The sequence below is a fragment of the Pelmatolapia mariae genome, linkage group LG23 (assembly GCF_036321145.2).
Source record: "Pelmatolapia mariae isolate MD_Pm_ZW linkage group LG23, Pm_UMD_F_2, whole genome shotgun sequence".
NCBI lineage: Eukaryota > Metazoa > Chordata > Actinopteri > Cichliformes > Cichlidae > Pelmatolapia > Pelmatolapia mariae.
The window spans coordinates 26,338,137-26,357,500 of record NC_086246.1 but is presented as its reverse complement, the minus strand read 5'-3'; the positions used below and the strand labels follow the sequence as shown (position 1 = coordinate 26,357,500).

At 44.0% G+C, this 19,364-nt stretch overlaps 1 protein-coding gene and 4 non-coding genes across 5 annotated transcripts in view; all 5 read left to right on the top strand.

Annotated features, from left to right (window-relative positions):
- The window catches only part of atp7b (ATPase copper transporting beta), a 93,433-nt gene that overhangs the window by 63,671 nt on the left and 10,398 nt on the right, over window positions 1–19,364 (top strand). The window contains exons 2-8 of the mRNA XM_063466094.1: window positions 6,829–7,600; window positions 10,496–10,717; window positions 10,794–10,957; window positions 11,028–11,189; window positions 11,279–11,352; window positions 17,031–17,214; window positions 17,352–17,585. Of these exons, the coding sequence (XP_063322164.1) occupies window positions 6,829–7,600; window positions 10,496–10,717; window positions 10,794–10,957; window positions 11,028–11,189; window positions 11,279–11,352; window positions 17,031–17,214; window positions 17,352–17,585 (1,812 nt within the window). The remainder of the gene's footprint in view (window positions 1–6,828; window positions 7,601–10,495; window positions 10,718–10,793; window positions 10,958–11,027; window positions 11,190–11,278; window positions 11,353–17,030; window positions 17,215–17,351; window positions 17,586–19,364) is intronic.
- On the top strand, window positions 22–94 carry trnar-ccu (transfer RNA arginine (anticodon CCU)). The gene has a single exon. It is a non-coding gene; the product is annotated as a tRNA-Arg (tRNA).
- trnar-ccu (transfer RNA arginine (anticodon CCU)) lies at window positions 851–923 on the top strand. Its single transcript has one exon. It is a non-coding gene; the product is annotated as a tRNA-Arg (tRNA).
- trnar-ccu (transfer RNA arginine (anticodon CCU)) lies at window positions 1,266–1,338 on the top strand. The gene has a single exon. It is a non-coding gene; the product is annotated as a tRNA-Arg (tRNA).
- trnam-cau (transfer RNA methionine (anticodon CAU)) lies at window positions 1,345–1,416 on the top strand. The gene has a single exon. It is a non-coding gene; the product is annotated as a tRNA-Met (tRNA).

The following is a 19,364-nucleotide window of genomic DNA, read 5'->3' as shown; positions in this document are numbered from 1 at the left end:
AAGGAAGTCAAGTGCTCATCCGCCCCGGTGGCCTAATGGATAAGGCACTGGCCTCCTAAGCCAGGGATTGTGGGTTCGAGTCCCATCTGGGGTGCTGTCCAGCAGAGTGGCGCAGCGGAAGCGTGCTGGGCCCATAACCCAGAGGTCGATGGATCGAAACCATCCTCTGCTATGTGTTTTGGATAGCCCGATTTTCTGAACTGTGTCCAAAAACAGACGACAGTCAGGACCTGTTCCCCAAAAACGCAGACAAGTAACCCTGCAGTACAGGCGCCGAGTGAGTCAGTCGGGCAGTATAACTGCTCCTGATCACCGAGGGCGGCTCCTTATCTGTACATAGCCAAGCACAGGGGTCTCCAACTCTAGTCTTGGAGAGCTACTTTTCTTAAGCTTTTAGATGCATCCTTGCTCTGACACACCTGAATCAAATGAATGGCTTGTTATCAGGTCTTTGCCAAACTTGATGCCATGCTGAAGAGCTAATTCAAGCATTTGACTCAGCTGTGTTTGAGCACGTCACACATGCTCCTGCTACTCCCTATCTTTTAATGGAACTAGATTCAGTGATTCAAATCCTTGGTGCTCTCTGGTCTTCATGTGGTTTCACAAGTCTCAACAGACAACATAAACGCCCCCAAATAAAGTGAAGCAATAAGCATAGCGTGTTGGCTGTCCAGAGTTCTGGACACTGAGTTGCCCAAAGTGTGTACAGAGTGTAATTTATTTTCTCAGCGTTTCTCAAATGTTCTTAAATACAGCTTCATCTTTGAACTAAAAATCAGCTTGAAAGCATGGCTTTCACTCGAACCCCCGAAACAACCTCCAAAAAAAGGAAGTCAAGCGCTCATCCGCCCCGGTGGCCTAATGGATAAGGCACTGGCCTCCTAAGCCAGGGATTGTGGGTTCGAGTCCCATCTGGGGTGCTGTCCAGCAGAGTGGCGCAGCGGAAGCGTGCTGGGCCCATAACCCAGAGGTCGATGGATCGAAACCATCCTCTGCTATGTGTTTTGGATAGCCCGAGTCTCTGAACTGTGTCCAAAAACAGACAGCATAAACGCCCCCAAATAAAGTGAAGCAATAAGCACAGCGTGTTGGCTGTCCAGAGTTCTGGACACTGAGTTGTACAGAGTGTAATTTATTTTCTCAGCGTTTCTCAAATGTTCTTAAATACAGCTTCATCTTTGAACTAAAAATCAGCTTGAAAGCATGGCTTTCACTCGAACCCCCGAAACAACCTCCAAAAAAAGGAAGTCAAGCGCTCATCTGCCCCGGTGGCCTAATGGATAAGGCACTGGCCTCCTAAGCCAGGGATTGTGGGTTCGAGTCCCATCTGGGGTGCTGTCCAGCAGAGTGGCGCAGCGGAAGCGTGCTGGGCCCATAACCCAGAGGTCGATGGATCGAAACCATCCTCTGCTATGTGTTTTGGATGGCCCGATTTTCTGAACTGTGTCCAAAAACAGACGACAGTCAGGACCTGTTCCCCAAAAACGCAGACAAGTAACCCTGCAGTACAGGCGCCGAGTGAGTCAGTCGGGCAGTATAACTGCTCCTGATCACCGAGGGCGGCTCCTTATCTGTACATAGCCAAGCACAGGGGTCTCCAACTCTAGTCTTGGAGAGCTACTTTTCTTAAGCTTTTAGATGCATCCTTGCTCTGACACACCTGAATCAAATGAATGGCTTGTTATCAGGTCTTTGCCAAACTTGATGCCATGCTGAAGAGCTAATTCAAGCATTTGACTCAGCTGTGTTTGAGCACGTCACACATGCTCCTGCTACTCCCTATCTTTTAATGGAACTAGATTCAGTGATTCAAATCCTTGGTGCTCTCTGGTCTTCATGTGGTTTCACAAGTCTCAACAGACAACATAAACGCCCCACAAATAAAGTGGAGCAATAAGCTCAGCGTGGGAGCTGAATGGATATTTTCTCCATTCTGCTCCTGTTCATAACTGACCACCTGAACAACACTGAGTATGTTGGCTGTCCAGAGTTCTGGACACTGAGTAGCTCAGAGTTGGCAGAGAGTGTAATTTATTTTCCCAGCATTTCTCAAGTAAGTATAGCTTCATCTTTGAACTGAAAATGAGCTTGAAACCCTTGCCTAAATTCTGTGTCCTGTTAATTATGAAATGTAAATTTACACTCTTGATAGTTTTGAGGGATGTGTTTGTCTGAGCTTGCTCTCTGTCCAATAGCTCTATGAATGTAGGTAGCCATTTAACGGGCAGAGACACATATGTTGGTGTAAGCTTTCTTTTTTCCCCCCACTGCAGCTCCCCTTAACAATGTGAGAAAGTGAAACAGGTTACTGAACGTGAATGTCCAGAATAACAAACCACTTATTTTGTCAGTCCTGGACTATGCTAAATGGCTGTAATATAAATCTAAAAGTGCAAGCATTTGGAATAACGGTTTTGCAGGTTTTCATTCATTGTTTCCCTTTAGATTCATTATTAAAAGGTAATGTCGTTCATTAAGCTTGTTAAAGCATTATGTTATACATGCGTACAAAAAATTCAAGTGTTAATTGGAAAATTAAAGAAGTAATTAAAATAACAAAACTGTAGATACCTAAACATACCTTTATCCTGTCAGCTAGATACTTATCATGCTTAATGGCAACAATGTAGCCTTTTTCATTTCTCAAATGGTAATGGTGTTATGTTTGAAGGACATGAGCTTTATGAATTTCAAACTAAAGTATTAATTAAAGTAATAAAAAAATAAAATAAAAAAGAAACCAATGCTCCTCTTGCATTCTTGTTAATAACTGCAATATATTAATCACTTTCTACTAAACTGGCCCTTTTGCTTACTGCACTAACAAACATTTCCAGTCCCTGTACCTTACTGCTAAACCTAAAACCAATCAATGACATGAGCCTGATGTTAACAGGTAGATTACCTCAGTTGATGGATCTGATTGGTGCAACAACTACCCAGTCAATAGTACCTGTTTTTAAAAAAAAAAAAAAAAAAAAAAAAAAAAAAAAATCTGGTATAAGACCATGACACCTGAAAGAACATATTTACATAACATGCAGTTACAGCGTGAAGCAGGTGCTCATGATGCAGGTAGGCAGCAGATCGTGCATTTTGGGATGTTAGTTTATTTAAGCTTATTCGCTTAAATAAGGGTAAAAAGCTTGCCTTTTTCCAAAGAGTAGAATCACCTAGTTATTTATTTTTGATTAAAGATAAAAAAAAAACATTGTCATTTGACAAATAACACAGTTTAACAGGTATTTGGAGGTTCTTATTTCTGCTTGAATGTACTTACATCTGATTATTGTTTATTAACTTCTCATTTAAATATCACAGAATCAAGGTTAACATGGGAATAACATTTTCCAATCCTCAGTGTCAATACGTTCAAATAGTCTTCCGTATGGTGCAGTTAGTATGTAGGTCTATGTACAAAGAGTAGTTATGTAGCATGTGAAAAGGATGACAACATGTCAGTTTAGTCGATTAAATACTGCATATTTACCAGGCAGTGAGCTTTGCATTGAGCTTAAGTAGACTGTGATACAAAAGCACTTGTATATTTTTTGCAGCATGTATACAGTAATGGACTGGTATGAGAACACTGGAAATGTAAAAGATGGTGTGAAATCTGTAAAATTTCTCCTGTGTGATTTATTTGAGTGCTGCTGCACTTTGATCATGAGTCAACATTGCAGTGTTTGCTTTTGCTTTAACCTCCTAGGACCTGGCGTCCACATATGTGGACATCACATTTTGGGTTATTTAGACCAAAATACTCAATTTTGCGCTACAAGGGCCTGATATCCACTTACGAGGACATTATACTACCACTGTTCTAAGACACTGTTCGGGTCTTAGGAGGTTAACACAAAATTGAAGTTGAACTCAATACATCGATTCCCACTGATTATCCTCTAAATCAGAGACATCTGTTGTGTTGTGCGTAAAGCACATGTAATAGAAATTGTTGTGCATCGTGTTTGTGATGAAATGGATGAAATGATGTTAATGCAAGTGCAACTCTGCTTACTTTTCTTTTTATAAGGGTTGACTTTTCCCCTCAGTTCAATGGGATGTCTTTAAGCAGAGTCATGCTGGGAGGCTTAGGTGAAGGGCCAATCATGTGGTCTCCTAACATGACAGCCTTATAGTGGATTTAAAGTGTAAAGTAGTGTTTGAGCCATCTATCTAGCACCTCATTTTTCAATCCATAAATGTCTTAGATTGCACTTGAGAGGTACCAAAAACTTGTATTTCAAAGCAGTTTTCTGTGTAAAGAAGAAGCCAATTCACCTAGTATGGGATTAAACATTGATTCACATATTTGCTTTTGCAAAGTTGTTGACTCTTTTCTGACATGGCCACAGTCTGAATGCACAACATGACTAACAATAGGACTAAAAATTAATTCTGTGGTTGTTGGTTTTCACTACAATGTTAAGATTGTAGTTACAAAACTACTAAATACACCAGGTCAGGGTCCAAGGCTTTTAGTCAAACTCATATAAATAAAAGTTTGCTTTTGGGGTCTTACCCTGTAAATGATTTCTGTTAGCTTACTGGGGTCAGACAGGGGCTTCTCAAAGGATTAAACAGTGGCTGGCTTGATGAACTGTAAAGCTAAAGTAAAAATTCATGTTGTTTCTCAGCTGAGGACTTAAAAGACTAGCAGAAACAGGGTTGTCATACTTACAAGTGTATTTGAGGTCTTGTGAAGTCTTTGTTCTTGAGCCACTAATACAGCCACAACAGCAACATGAATATGCAGCATGAAGCACCAAGGAATTCAACATAAATGTGGCATGTCAACAAACCAAACGTAAAATGCAGCTTAATATAATGTGGTTAATACTTATTAAATACTTGATGAGTTCACTTTATCTGAGAAAATCTATATCCTGAGAAAGAACAACAAGACAAGTTCCAACAAGAATCTCATGACAGTTGGAAAACAGTTGGTATTTCCCCACATTCTGCAATGTATAAGCTGTGTACTGAACAATGCCCAGCAATGTGGCTTAATGTGTGGCCTCAGTGACCTAATGGACAAAGTAAGCCAGGGATTGTGGGTTCGAGTCCCATCTTGGGTGCTGTCCAGCAGAGTGGCGCAGCGGAGGCGTGCTGGGCCCATAACCCAGAGGTCGATGGCTCGAAACCATCCTCTGCTATGTGTTTTGGATGGCCCGATTCTCTGAACTGTTTGTGGTTATTTGCAGTAGCATTAAAAGTAGAAGTGGTCCATGGATAGTTGCAAGTACTCAGACTCTTAAGAAGCTTATTGTTGGGTTAGAACCAAAAACAATATAGTGGTTACGGAATTGTAAGGGAAGGTAAAACATGATGTCATAATTACAGATGTATATGTACTGTATTGTCAAATCTGACATTTATAGTCTTTGTCTTGCCACTTCACTTGATTAAGATTGGTGTGAAATTACATGTCATTTCACTCATGTAAGAATGGTACAGGTTCTAAGATAATCCACTCCGAACAGACAGCACTCTTCCAAAATTAAAATCAAAATTAACCACTGTAGAAGTAACACTATAAACACATAGTGAGTGAATAAGATCCAGTCAGTTCATCATGGGAAACACCTAGCAATCAGGCCTATCACAGTGTAACTAACAGATGAATCAGGGTTACCTGATCCAACCCTAATCACATGCTATAAAAGGAGAGTTTTAATCCTACCCTGAAACGTAGAGCCTTGTTCTGATGGAGGTTCCTTCCTGTTAAAGGGGTGTTTTTCCTTCCTGATGTCACCAAAATGCTTCCTCAAAGGGCTCAAGTCACTAAATGACTGCTGTGGTTTTCTCTCTTTTCTCTGTATTATTGGGTATTTACCTTGCAATATATATCTATATCTATATCCAGGGGTGCACATAAGTGGTCCGCAGGTGCGCATGCGCTGTCAAAATAAAAGACGTGCACCAGATAAGAAGTTGCAACACGCGTTTGTGTACATAAGATTTTCTGGAGGAGGACAGACATTTGTTTTGAACTCTTAAAGATGTCGAAGAAGCAAGCTCCTTTAAGCAATCACTTTGGTGTTTCTCCACCTCCAAAGAAATGTCAGAAGGAGTCCGAACCTACCTACCTATCTATCTGTCTATCTGTTAGGGCTGTCAACATTGACGCGTTAACGCAGATGAGTCCGTCATTGCGATTAACGTGATTAAAATTTTTAAGGCAATTAAACCAAAATCAGAATGACTCAAAATCCCTGAAATGTCTCTGTCAACGCATTTTGTGCAGTTTGTCCAAAGTTTGTCCATTCTACACTCCAGATGGATTAATTGCGTTAAAAAATGTAATTGTGTTAATCATGATGACGGGGAAAAAAAAGTTCAATGGGAAGATTTTTTTCCATTGGTTCTCAGATAATTAAAATTGAATTTAAATATAGTTTGATGTCTGTCAGATTTTTTAAGCAGTCATGCTGATTTTTAGTGCCAAAAACAAATACTAAACATTAACTAACTGATATGTGCAAAGCACTTTTTAGGGGCTTTTAAACGTGTGGTGACGCTTATACGTAGAGCTTTGTGTCATCTACATAATTGAGGTCAGAGTTGCTGTAATGTTCCAGTCCTGATGCTCACAGACGTCAAATAGCAGAAGCCTGATAAAATTACCTTATACTACAGTTTCTGGATCTTATCCTTCTGTCTTACTACATATCTTAATAATAGCATTCTGTAAAGTTGGCCTTTCTTCTTAAAATATGACCTAAGATATTGTAATTTTAAGATAAATTGTAATAATTATTGTCCCTACATTTCCAAAAATTAAAAAAAATGCTGAATTGATATACTCTTCTGTTGCCTTTCCAGGAGAGTGACCCTGACATTGAGAAACAAGGCTTTGAAAACTTGGCCTACGAGTATGGGAGCCAGACTGAGCTCTGCCCTCCACCTAAAGCTGCCTCAAGAGCAGCTTTTAAACTTCAGCGGATCACCTCTGAGCATGAGGTCCACATCATCCAAACCAGAATCTGCAGCCTGAATGGAATACTTGCTGTCACATGGTCTGTACCCAACAGTTTGGCCAAGGTGGACTATGATGCTTCAGTTATTCCAACCAAAGAGATCGCCCTGGAACTCCAGACCTTGGGATACAGCGTGGAGTCTGTGGTGCAGATCAGGGTGGATGGTATGCACTGCCAGTCCTGTGTGCAGTCCATTCAGGGACAGATCGGGGAGCTGCAGGGGGTTTCACATATTCAGGTGTCTCTTCAGGACAAAGCAGCGCTGATTGTTTTTCAGCCTCTTCTAGTCACACATGAAGAGCTGAGAGACAAAATTGAGGACATGGGCTTTGATACTGCTTTGTTATCTGAGGACCCATCAGTAGAAGATTTAAGTTTCTGGCAGAAAAAGGAGGTGGATGCGTCCACCCAGACTGTAACCATTTTGATTGGAGGGATGACTTGCAGCTCTTGTGTGCAGACAATAGAAGGGAGGATCTCTCAGATGACTGGAGTGCGGTTCATAGCGGTGTCCCTGGAGGCGGAAAAGGGAACAATAACCTTTGATCCCTATTTGACAGAGCCAGAGCAGCTTACGGCAGCTATTGAGGACATGGGCTTTGACGCCTCATTTAAAGGTAGGTAACAAAAATAAACGTTTGCTTAATGCAGCTTTTAAAAAAATATTATTTTAGGATTATTTCAGTTTTCTTTTTCAGTGTGTCAAATGTTAATAAATAGTGAGGGTGACAACTGACTGAACATCCAGGGAACAGTTAGCATTTGTTTTTACCATCCTGTTTTTCTTTAACATCTTACTTGAGCTCCACAGCACTTGGTCCAGATCACAACCTAACGATCCCAGAACTTCTCCAACATGAGGGGACACAAACACTCAGGAGCTAGATACCTTACCCATTAGTTCACATAGTAACAGGTGTTAGCTTGACTCCAGCTGATCAGGCCTGGACAAGAAGTTGTGCATTTTAATTTATTTTGGGTAGAATTTGGCACAGATTGGTGCATTTTTTCCCTATCTTTCCATTTCTCAGTTTGTACATCATTTCCCCAAATCCTCTCATCTGGTCTCAGTGCCTCTCACCAGAGATGCAAGAACAGTAGTACAGCTGGATCATCTGACCAATTTTTAATTTGTTATGGCCCACTGCTGTATTGGCTGATCTCAGGTGTCATTCAAGCATAAGAGTGCTTCAATTTATGTTTTTAAGGCAGGGAAATAAATGAGGAGGGAGGGTGTGGCATGAAAATGAGAACAAACCACCTGTGGTGCGGACAGCACCATCTGTCCCTAATATACAGTCAGGATAGGGGATTGTATGAGGTGTGCTCCCGCTCCTGAAATTCAGATAAATTATTTCCAGCACACCATCATTGCAGCTATCCTAATCTAGGGGAAAAAAGCTCCTCTGCACACTTCAATACCGACCCTTCTGAGTCCAAGTTTGACAACTTGCCATGTGGTGACACAAGAGGCACTTTAGCTATGTGTCTGCTGACCCAGTAGCTAGCATCTGAAAACTACGCTAGTAAATTTTCTTGGATCTGCTTTGAACCTTCAGTCCGATGGAGGGGGTTTTATATTAGTTTTAGAAGAATGTATATCGTAGCTGCACTTTAATGTTTTCTACAGTTTACTTTTTTTACTTTTTACCTCTTGTTTCTGTCTTGCAACACAAATGACAAGTCTACATTTTATGCAATATAATAATAATAATAATAATAATAATAATAATACTACTCATTAAAGGCATACACAGACCAATAGGATGAACATGAAAAACAACTCTCATGCCTCAGTGGTACCTCATCTCTTTATCTCTTCATCTGCTCTTTCTGTCAGGCAAGGAGTGAGTTGGGAACTCAAGTACCTTTGAACTAGTTTTTACACCCGAGGTAGAAAAGCACCCATTGTTAGATGTCCTTGGAGGGGTTTGCTTTCATTTAGGAAATGTCTGCCATTAACCGTAAAATTGTGTACATGCTATCTAAAGGGTTTCTTAGAAGAGGTATGTTGTTTAGAGTAAACCAGAAACTCAACGGTTACTCTGGGAACCAGACAACTGTACCCCTCAGTGAAACTCTGAGAGCCCTTATCCTTACCAGGGCTTTAATTGCAGAAACAGCCTGCCAAGATGAGGGATTAACGCAGGCAGATTATGAACAGATTCTTTAATTTCTCTTTATCTTACTCAGCTCTCAGTGTCAGGTTTTATTGGCCTCTTATTGGGATAGAAGTTATATATCATGTGGTTGTATATCATATGCCAGTGAGCTGTAAAAAAGGCTATCCAAATTTCTCAAACTAAGCAAATACTTGGTTATTTTCTCTTCTGCATTATCTGTTTAGTTAGCAGAAGGTGTGGGAGAAGATTGTGGACTTAAAGTAAAAAAAATAAAATAAATCCAGCTTGCTTTAGAAATGCCATTCATGCTCGTTTCCAATTCTGTGCTTTCATCCTTAAACAATCAGAAATCATTCCTGTTTACTTTGTGCTCCTTATATTTCCAGTACAACAGGGAATCATGCCACCTGCAGATGTTCTCTGACAACCGAGTTGTTAGTTCCTACCATGTTATCCAATCCATATCGGTATAGAGACTTCACATGATGTTTGTGTTCCTTTCATTTTTTTTAGCAGTGTATTTAACACACAGTTTTGGCCACAGCAAACAAAAAGGGGAACATTTGAACTTTCATAATTTATGCTGATGTCAGCTTAATCCATTTGTGTCACTGTGAAGGCATACAATGTTTTAAAGAGTTCAAGCAAACAAGGAACTTATGTTCCTATTGCTTTAATGTTTGGAGATGACCCATGGAAAATAAGGCTTTTTCCTAATTTGTGTGAACCTGATCGTTGACCTATGACCTTGAAGCATTACATACTAAAGTTTTATATCTTTACCCTTGTCTTCTATAAGCTGTGAAAGTTTGACATTTTAAGATATATTCATGCATGTGTGATTTTGCAAAAGTTTATGGCGTCACTGGGATGCCTCTCCAGGCCTTTTCACAGGATATATTAGTTGATATTATTCCTTGAAGTGTTTTTCCAAGGTCAACTTTGACCTTAAACAATAAATGTCAATGTTAAATACTTAGCCAACCTAGGTACTCATGTCCCCCAGGGCCTAGTATATTGCGGTGAAATCTGAAAATGATGCATGAAAAATTGTGGGTGATATAAAGATTTTACTAACTTTCACATTCGGTATGACCTTGACTTTGACCGATTTTCATGAAAATTAAATCACCTCGAGCTGTTATTGGTATCTATTGGTTATTGGTATCTACCATCACACAAAATTTGAAAACTGTGGTTGCCACACTGCTAACAAACAGACAAAAAAATAAATGAAAGCGATTATATCCTCCCTCCCTTCAGGAAGAGAATAAGATGAGTTTTTAAAATTTCTAGTTGGACTACGGTGATTGAAGATTCTCAGTTGAGCCTCATAAATCTGTAGAGCTACAAACTTATATGGTGCCTCCATATTTTTTGTCCTTTCAGAACCTATAAAGAGTGTTCAGAGTCATGAAAAGTCCCAGCCTGTAAGCTTTGGACTTTCTGACATGTCGACTAACAGGCCTGTAGTCAGCAATGGGACGGGTTCACAGGCACCATCTGCAAGTTCGCCTGAGATAAAAGCACAGAAATGCTTCATCTGCGTTACAGGGATGACCTGTGCCTCCTGTGTGTCCAACATCGAGAGGAACCTGCTCAAACACAGAGGTGAGCGACTTCCAGGGATGAGGCATTTGAACTGAGATGAAGATTGTTGATAAAGTGTACTGTGTTTGTTAACCAGGAGTCCTCTCAGTGTTGGTGTCGCTAATGGCCGGTAAGGCGGAGGTGAAGTATGATTCACATGTCCTGGATGCTATTGCAGTGACTGAGCTCATCAAAGACTTGGGCTTTGGTGCCAAAGTGATTGAGGATAAAGCAGTAGCACATGGAAAGCTGGACCTCACTGTAAGTCTGCGGGACATCATATAATGCAGAATTTTGTGCAAATTCCACATCACATGTAGTTCACATGCAGATAACAGGCATGACGTGCGCATCATGTGTCCACAACATCGAGTCCAAGCTCAGCTTAACGAGAGGGATCCTCATGGCTTCGGTCGCACTGGCAACCAACAAAGCTCAGGTTGAGTTTGACCCAGAGGTGCTCGGACCTCGGGATATTATCAAGATCATCCAGGTGTTTATCACAGGACTTTTAAAAGCCATCTTAAACCTACAATTTTTTACACATGCAGTTTCACACCTTGGAGTTTCTCCTCATTTCAGGGTCTTGGATTTGAGGCCAGGCTGGAGAAGGCGGGCTTCAAAAACAACCTCGATCACAAAGAAGAAATTCGACAGCAAGTATCTGGTTTACAGTTCTTATTTTTAAATGGATGCTAACTTTTTAACAATTAACAATTTTCTAACAATTAAACCCTGAGAGTATGCCGTTGACAGGTGGAAAGTTATAACCAGCACATGGTGGTTTTGATCCAGATATTGATACCGCAGGTCATGCTTAAACCCACAATCCCTCACTACACTTTCTTTCACTACTGGAAAAGACTTTTTAGATTTAGGTCAGAGTTAACATTCCTATTAATTAGTACTTATACCAACTTTCACTTTTCCTTAAATGTCATACAGATGGACTGTTTCAGCTCGTAGCTATATATGAGAGGTGCAAGACCAGAGGTGATAAAACGAATAGTTATGTCTATAACTTCTGTTCCCTGAAGGAGAGGAACGAGGTACAACACATAAGTATGGGATATCACGCCCTCGCGTGTCCTGGCTGAAGAAACCTTTATTCACGCCTTTAAGGCAGATGACGTGTGATGACACGCGCACGGCCCCGCCCGCACATATAGCCGCTGTCATCACAGTCATCCCTCAGTTCGATAGCCGCTCTTCACCGAGCCAAACTGCTCAGTGGGGCCACCCTGTGTTGTACCTCGTTCCTCTCCTTCAGGGAACAGAAGTTATAGACATAACTATTCGTTCCCTTTCAGTCGATTCACTCGGTACAACACATAAGTATGGGACATATATACACGCCCCGCAGAGCAGCCACCGAACCGGAATGGGACCACCACATCCTTAGTGAGTGGTAGACCCAGCAGAAAGGACAGCATGAGCCACCGAAGGGGCTGTAACGTCCAACCGATAAAACCGCACAAAAGTGTGCGGCGATGCCCAACTAGCTGCTGCACAAATATCAGCTACAGGCACCCCTCTAAAAAGAGCCCATGAGGTCGCCATCCCCCTGGTGGAATGAGCTCCCACCCCGTGGGGCAACGCAAGACCTCTGGTGCCGTATGCCAGTGAGATAGCTTCTATAATCCAGTGGGACAGCCTCTGTTTGGACAGAGCTCTACCTCTATTTGGATTAGCGAAGCAGACAAACAGCTGGTCACATAAACGCACATCCTGAGTGCGCTCAATGTAGGTGCGTAGCACACGCACTGGACAAAGAGAATGCATCCTCCTCTGCTCCTCAGATTCAAAAGGAGGGGAGCAAAAGCTCAGCAACTCAAACTCCATTGAGCTATAAGATGCAGGCATGATCTTGGGAAAATAGGCAGCATTTGGACGCAATACGACCTTGTGGCCATCAGGAGAAAACTGTGTGCAGGCGGGATGCACAGACAGCGCATGAAGGTCACCCACTCGCTTCGCTGAAGCCAAAGCGAGAAGTAATGCGGTCTTATATGAAAGAAATTTCATATCCACAGACTCAATGGGTTCAAACGGGGGGCTACAAAGGGCCTCCAGCACCAAAGACAAGTCCCAAGCAGGGACACTGGACTTAAGCACGGGCCTCAGCCGGCGAACCCCTTTCAGAAAACGTATGGCGAGGGGATGAGCACCTGGTGTCACCCCGTCAAAGCCAATATGACAAGCAGATATAGCTGCTAAATAAACCTTGATTGTCGAAAACGAAAGGCCTTTATCCAGCAGCTCCTGCAGGAATGTCAAAACATCCACAATAGAGCACTGAAATGGGAGAGTGTGGCGGTCCTGGCACCATTGCTCGAAGGCTCGCCATTTGTAAGCGTACAAGCCTCTAGTAGATGAGGCTCTAGCGCTCTGAATTGTCGCTATCACACTAGGTGGCAAACCCTTAGCAACCAAGTTTAACCTCTCAGCAGGTAAGCATGAAGGCGCCACAGATCCGGGCGCGGATGAAACACTTCTCCTCCCGCCTGAGAGAGGAGATCCCTGCGGAGAGGAAGCTGCCAAGGACTCGCTGCTAGCAGGCTGATTATCTCTGCATACCACGACCTCGCGGGCCACCAAGGGGCCACCAGGATCAGAGAGAGGGAATGCCGACGCACCCTCTCTAGAACTGGAGATATCATTTCCACTGGGGGAAATGCATACAGGAGCACGTCTGGCCATTGGTGCGCTAGCGCGTCCAAGCCCAAGGGTGCATCGTGGTCGATTATGGAGAAGTACAGGGGGCAGTGAGTATTTACCCTGGAAGCAAAAAGATCTATTTGCGCCTCGCCAAATAGATCCCAAATCTGAGCCACTATTGAAGGGTGTAACCTCCATTCTCTCACCAGAGGACCCCCCCCTGGAGAGAAGGTCCGGCCCCAGGTTCAGGTGGCCCGGGACATGGGTGGCTCTTAGAGTCAGAAAATGAACACTGCACCATAACAGCAGAGAGCGAGACAGCTGCAACAGGGGAAGAGAGCGTGTTCCTCCCTGCCTGTTTATGTAAGACACCACTGTTGAATTGTCCGTCCTGACTAAGACATGCTGGCCCTGCAGGACTGGACAGAAATGCTTTAGAGCTAAGAACACTGCTAACAGCTCTAAGTGATTGATGTGCAGCTGGCGCTGAGCTGCGGACCAGATCCCTCTCACTGACGCACCCTCGCACAGCGCTCCCCACCCTCTTAGGGAAGCATCTGTGGACACCACCTTGCGAAACAACACCCTCCCAATCCGAGAGCCCTGATGCAGCAGCCTGGGCTCCCTCCAAGGACGGAGAGCTAGCATGCAAGACGCGGTTACCGGCAGCCTCCTCCGGAGGTGACGCGAAGCACACAAACGGTGAGAGAGAGTCCAGCGTTGAAACGCCCTCATTTTTAACAGTCCAAGTGGCACTACGGCGATCATAGATGCCATCATGCCCAACAAGCGCAATATCGTCTGGAAACGCAGTCTGCGTCCCAGCTGAAACTGAGCGAGGCAGCGATGAAACGCGGCCACTCTGTGCTCCGACAAACGTGCGCGGCTGGAAAGAGAGCATATTTCCAGACCGAGAAAAGTAATCTGTTGACTCGGGATTAGCGAGCTCTTTTGAAAGTTCACAGAGAACCCCAGTGTCTGAATGTGTGACAGAACCAGCAACAGCTGTGTCTCCGCCTGCTCTCTGGAGCAAGCTACGAGAGCCCAGTCGTCTAGGTAGGCTAAGATGCGGATGCCTCTCTCTCTGAGGGGCGCTAGCGCTGCCTCGGCACATTTCGTAAAGGTGCGGGGAGCGAGCGACAGCCCGAACGGCAGCACTAGGTATTCGTAGGCTACGCCCTCGAATGCAAACCTCAGAAACTGCCTGTGTTTCGGGTGTATAGCGACATGAAAATAAGCATCTGTTAGATCGATTGTTGCAAACCAATCTCTCGGGCTGACTGCATTCAAGAGCTGTCTGAGTGTTAGCATCTTTAACCTGTACGTACGTAGATACGTGTTCAAGACTCGCAGGTCGAGGATGGGACGAAGCCCTCCCCCTTTTTTCGGAACGACAAAATAACGGCTGTACCAACCTTTGTCTGTCTCCGAAGCGGGGCGTCGGGTCCCGTCGGGGGCCCGAGGGTGGGCCTTTGCCCCAGGCCGACTGGCGTGGAGCTCGGGCCGGAGGACGTGCTCTCGCCGGCGGCACACCCACTCCAGCAGTGGGCGCCGGTCTCTTGCCAGTCGTCAGAGGAGCGGCGGACCTGTGAGAGCTAGCTGCGGGCTTGGGCTGGAGCTGACGTCTGGGGATGATGTCGCGCAGAGCTTCCGTCTGCTTCTTCCTCAGATCGAATCTAGCCTGAATGGCTTCAAGTGAATGTCCGAATAACCCAGCCGCAGACACTGGTGCGTCCAGATACACAGCTCTGTCCCTATCCGGGACGTCGGAGAGGGTCAGCCACAGGTGCCTCTGCGCCACTACTGTCGAAGCCATCCCTCTGCCCAGGGAGAGCGCTGCACAGCGAGACGCACGGAGGATGTAATCCGTGGTGACTCTGACCTCGTTAAGAAGAGGTGCCAGCGGGCTGTCATCAGGAACCAGCGATCCGAGCTCCGCCAGGCACATTGCCTGGTACGTCTGGAGCATGGTGACGGAGCTCATGGCGCGAGCAGTGCCGGCCTGAGCCCGATAAATCTTCTCCAGCTGCGAGGCAGAGAATCTGCAGTGCTTGGACGGCAGAGTTGCGGGGCCACCGACACCATGGTTATGGGACGGGGCCAGATAAGCAGCCAGAGACGGCTCCATAGGGGGTGGGTTAGCTAAGCCAGCCCCCTCGGCGCCGTCCAATTCCATGTACTGTCCATAGCCGGGCACAGTGACGCGGGTAGACAGAGGTTTGTCCCATGACGCTGTTAGCTCGCAGAGAAAGTCTGGGAACATGGGAAGGCAGTTTTTGGCCGTTGCGGGCTCCGGTGGGAGGAAAAAACCCGCGAACCGCGACGGCTTCCGAGCTGGTGGAGGAGAGGGCCAGTCCACCTGCAGCTTCTCAGCAGCTCGGCGAAACAGGGAGAAAAGAGATGTGTCATCGTGGCCGACCGGCGCAGCAGCGGCGGCACATTGGGCCGACAATGAGCTCTCCTGCTCATCCTCCGACAAACCATGGATGTCCAGGCCGATGTCCAGCACGTCATCGTCTTCCTGGGGAGCGCTGGCGGGCTTCAACCCAGGCTGAAGCCCGTCAGCGCTCCTGCATGGTTCCGGCTCGTCATCGGCTAACCCGTCAACATATTCCATGTGGTCAGCCCAGCTAATCGCGGGGACATCGACCGGAAAATCCTCGTCTTCGGACTCGGACGAAGCCGGGGCTCCAGACTCGGAAAGGAGAGGGTCATGCCGTGCGACTCCCAGCACTCTTTCCACAAACGTCACCCGTCTTTCCAGGGTCGAGCGCCGGAGCTGGCGACAAAACACACAGGCTTCGGGCTCCGTCAACGCTCTCCTAGCGTGGACGATCCCCAGGCAGACAGGGCAGGCATCGTGCTGGTCGCTGTCGTGCAAAGAGAAACCGCATCCCTGAGGACAGGGGCGAACAGAAGATTTCTGCTTTGCTCGCTTCGGTTTGGAGTCCATTCCAAAACGCAAAGCGAAACGCTGCACAAGAAAAACTTGAAAATAGCGCTCCGCGGGCAGCCTACGCACCAACTGGGCGGTGGAGGCTAACACCAACAGGGGCAGTTAAGCTAAGTTCAAGTTGGCAGACAACGGAGCTAACTAGCAGCAGCTAGCTAGCCCAACTCAGCAGAGGTGTTCTCAGCGAGGTTAAGAGCGTAAGAACTGAGGGATGACTGTGATGACAGCGGCTATATGTGCGGGCGGGGCCGTGCGCGTGTCATCACACGTCATCTGCCTTAAAGGCGTGAATAAAGGTTTCTTCAGCCAGGACACGCGAGGGCGTGATATCCCATACTTATGTGTTGTACCGAGTGAATCGACTGAAAGGGAACTAGATTTTCTTAGTGTACAGGCTGCGTTCAGCTGACTTGCTGCTCTTTGTGAATTTAGATCACTGAATTCAACAAGATGTCAGCAGATTTTTCACAGCTATCATGACTGATTTTCCATCCCCTACACTGTCACTAAACTGTCTTTATACTAGACTGTATACAGTTGTCAGGCAATTTGAAATTACCGGCCCTTCTCCGTTTGGCCACCAGGGGAACATGTGCAGCTAAAAAAGGCGTCAGATTATTAGCTTAATGCTAATTTTTTCTCAAAAATGACTAGCTGTACAAGAAATCAGTGCAAAGGATGAATGTTTTTTTCATAACAGACATGTCTGCCTGGTTTTTGCAGGTGGAAGAACTCATTTCTGTTGAGCCTGGTCTTTGGCTTGCCTGTGATGGGTCTCATGATCTACATGATGGTGATGGACAGCCTGCACCAAGAACACGGGGGCTCCATGCCCACCGAGCAGAATGTACTTCCGGGCCTCTCCATCCTTAACCTGCTTTTCTTTGTGCTCTGCACACCTGTCCAGGTGAGGAAGCACAATCTGAGCTAAACCTTTAATCACACATGAGTGCGTTTTCTTTGCTAAGGATGGTAAAAGTGTATGACTCACGGTGGAGCATGAATCCTTCCCCTCACTGGATCTTTGTGTCTTCCTTGACGCAGATCTTTGGAGGTCGATACTTTTACATTCAGGCCTACCGCTCGCTAAAACATCGCACTGCCAACATGGATGTGCTAATTGTGTTAGCCACCTCCATTGCCTACATCTATTCCTGCGTGGTCCTCATCGTGGCCATGGCGGAGCAGGCCAGCCAGAGCCCTGTGACCTTTTTCGACACTCCACCCATGCTCTTTGTGTTCATCGCTTTGGGACGATGGCTGGAACACATCGCAAAGGTAAAAGAAAAAGAAAAAAAGGTTTATGAGGCCTAATTCTAGGAAACTATAAACTGTCAAGTCACTGCTGATTCTTGGAATCAGCTCACTACAGTTGCTTATATATGACCTAATTCAAACTTGCACTGTTTGCATTAGGCAGCATGTTTGTTTTTTCTCCAGGCTTTTATTGCCATATTTTAATGACTCTTCAGAGGGCTGATGTTTTTATTGTGCTAAACAATGATTAACTGAACATCGGCTGATGCTACATCACAATCACAGGACTGCATTCAATTTGATGATGAAGTTGCTTGCATTTTATATCTGCAGTGTATGTTTTTATTATCTTGTGCAGTACTCAAATAATAGCTGTAACAGAGTTATTACTATTACTATTTACTATTAGTACTTCGCTGGCTTCTGATGATGGCTAGCCACCATGACCTCACCCACTGGTTAGCAATCTTTTCTTTTAAGTTCGCCAATATTTTACATGTAAATTTTCTATTCTTTTCTGTGAATTTTTCTTTTTTTCTTCGAAATTTGCAATTTCTAGTAAATTTGCCATGTTTTTGTTATCAATCTTTTATTTTTTTTCTTGCTGTTTTGATGCTTTTTTCAAAAGAAGTTTTGAAAATTTTGCCAAATGTATCATTCTCCTAAATTCTTAGTTTTTCTTTGCAATTTTAATATTTTTTTCTAGTAATTTTGACAGATTTTTGTTGCAACCATTGCATTACGTGAGTTTCAGACATCTAAAAGTCCTAGCACAGAATTGTGCCAGGATCTCTGACACTGTGTTCTCATAAAGTTTATCCAAGTTTGACCTTTTTCCTTTAAATGTTAACAGTTTATTTCTTATACAATTTTGTCCTTATAAACTTGACAGTATTTTCTCACAAATTTGCTATTTTTATGGGAAATTTGCTGATTGTTAACTGTAACTTTCACTCTTGTCAGTGTTTTACTTAATGTATTTATTTTTATAATTGTAAAGCTTTGGCAAATTTTACAGGTCTTTTACTAATAGATTTTCTTTTTTTCCTGAAAGTTGGCCAGTGAAAATTGACAATTGTTTTGATTGTTTTTTTCCCTCACATTTTAATAGGTTTTTCCCCCTATAAATTTGACATCTTTATCATAAAGTTTGATATTTATTTATATTTTCAAAAAAAAATGTAGTCATTAATTTAAATTTAGTTCTTATAAATGTGACAGATCATAAATTGATGAATAAATCTTCATGTTCTTCTGCTAAATTTCCCATTTTTCCCCACATATTTGCCAGCTTTTCTCTTGTGCTATTTTTTCCTTATGAACTTACATCTGCATATGTGAAATTATTACTAACTGATTCATCATAAGCTTCTGTACTCTGGCTTGGACAAAAACACAAAGAAACATTCTTATAGGAGCCGTCTCAGAAATTAAATGCTGCGGATTAATTTCCTGTCTTTGTGGTGGGACACTAGCAGCAGGTGTTTTAACACCAGTGAGAGAAGGCCCATTCTTTATACACATATTCACCAGCAGGAAAGCATGAACTTTCTTCTGTCGCCATCTCAGCGGCACACTTGTGAAAATCTGGGAACACAGATTTTTCTTGCAAAATTACTTTATGCAGATATAACCTAGATACATACAAATTCTCACATTTCCGCGGTAACCATACAACCATGTGACTGTAGCAATTCAAAACGCTCATACTTAGTAGACAGGAGTATATGAGGTCATACCATTAGTGCAGTACATCTTTGTTTTAAGACTGTAACGATACATTCCTCTGTGCTGTTTCTA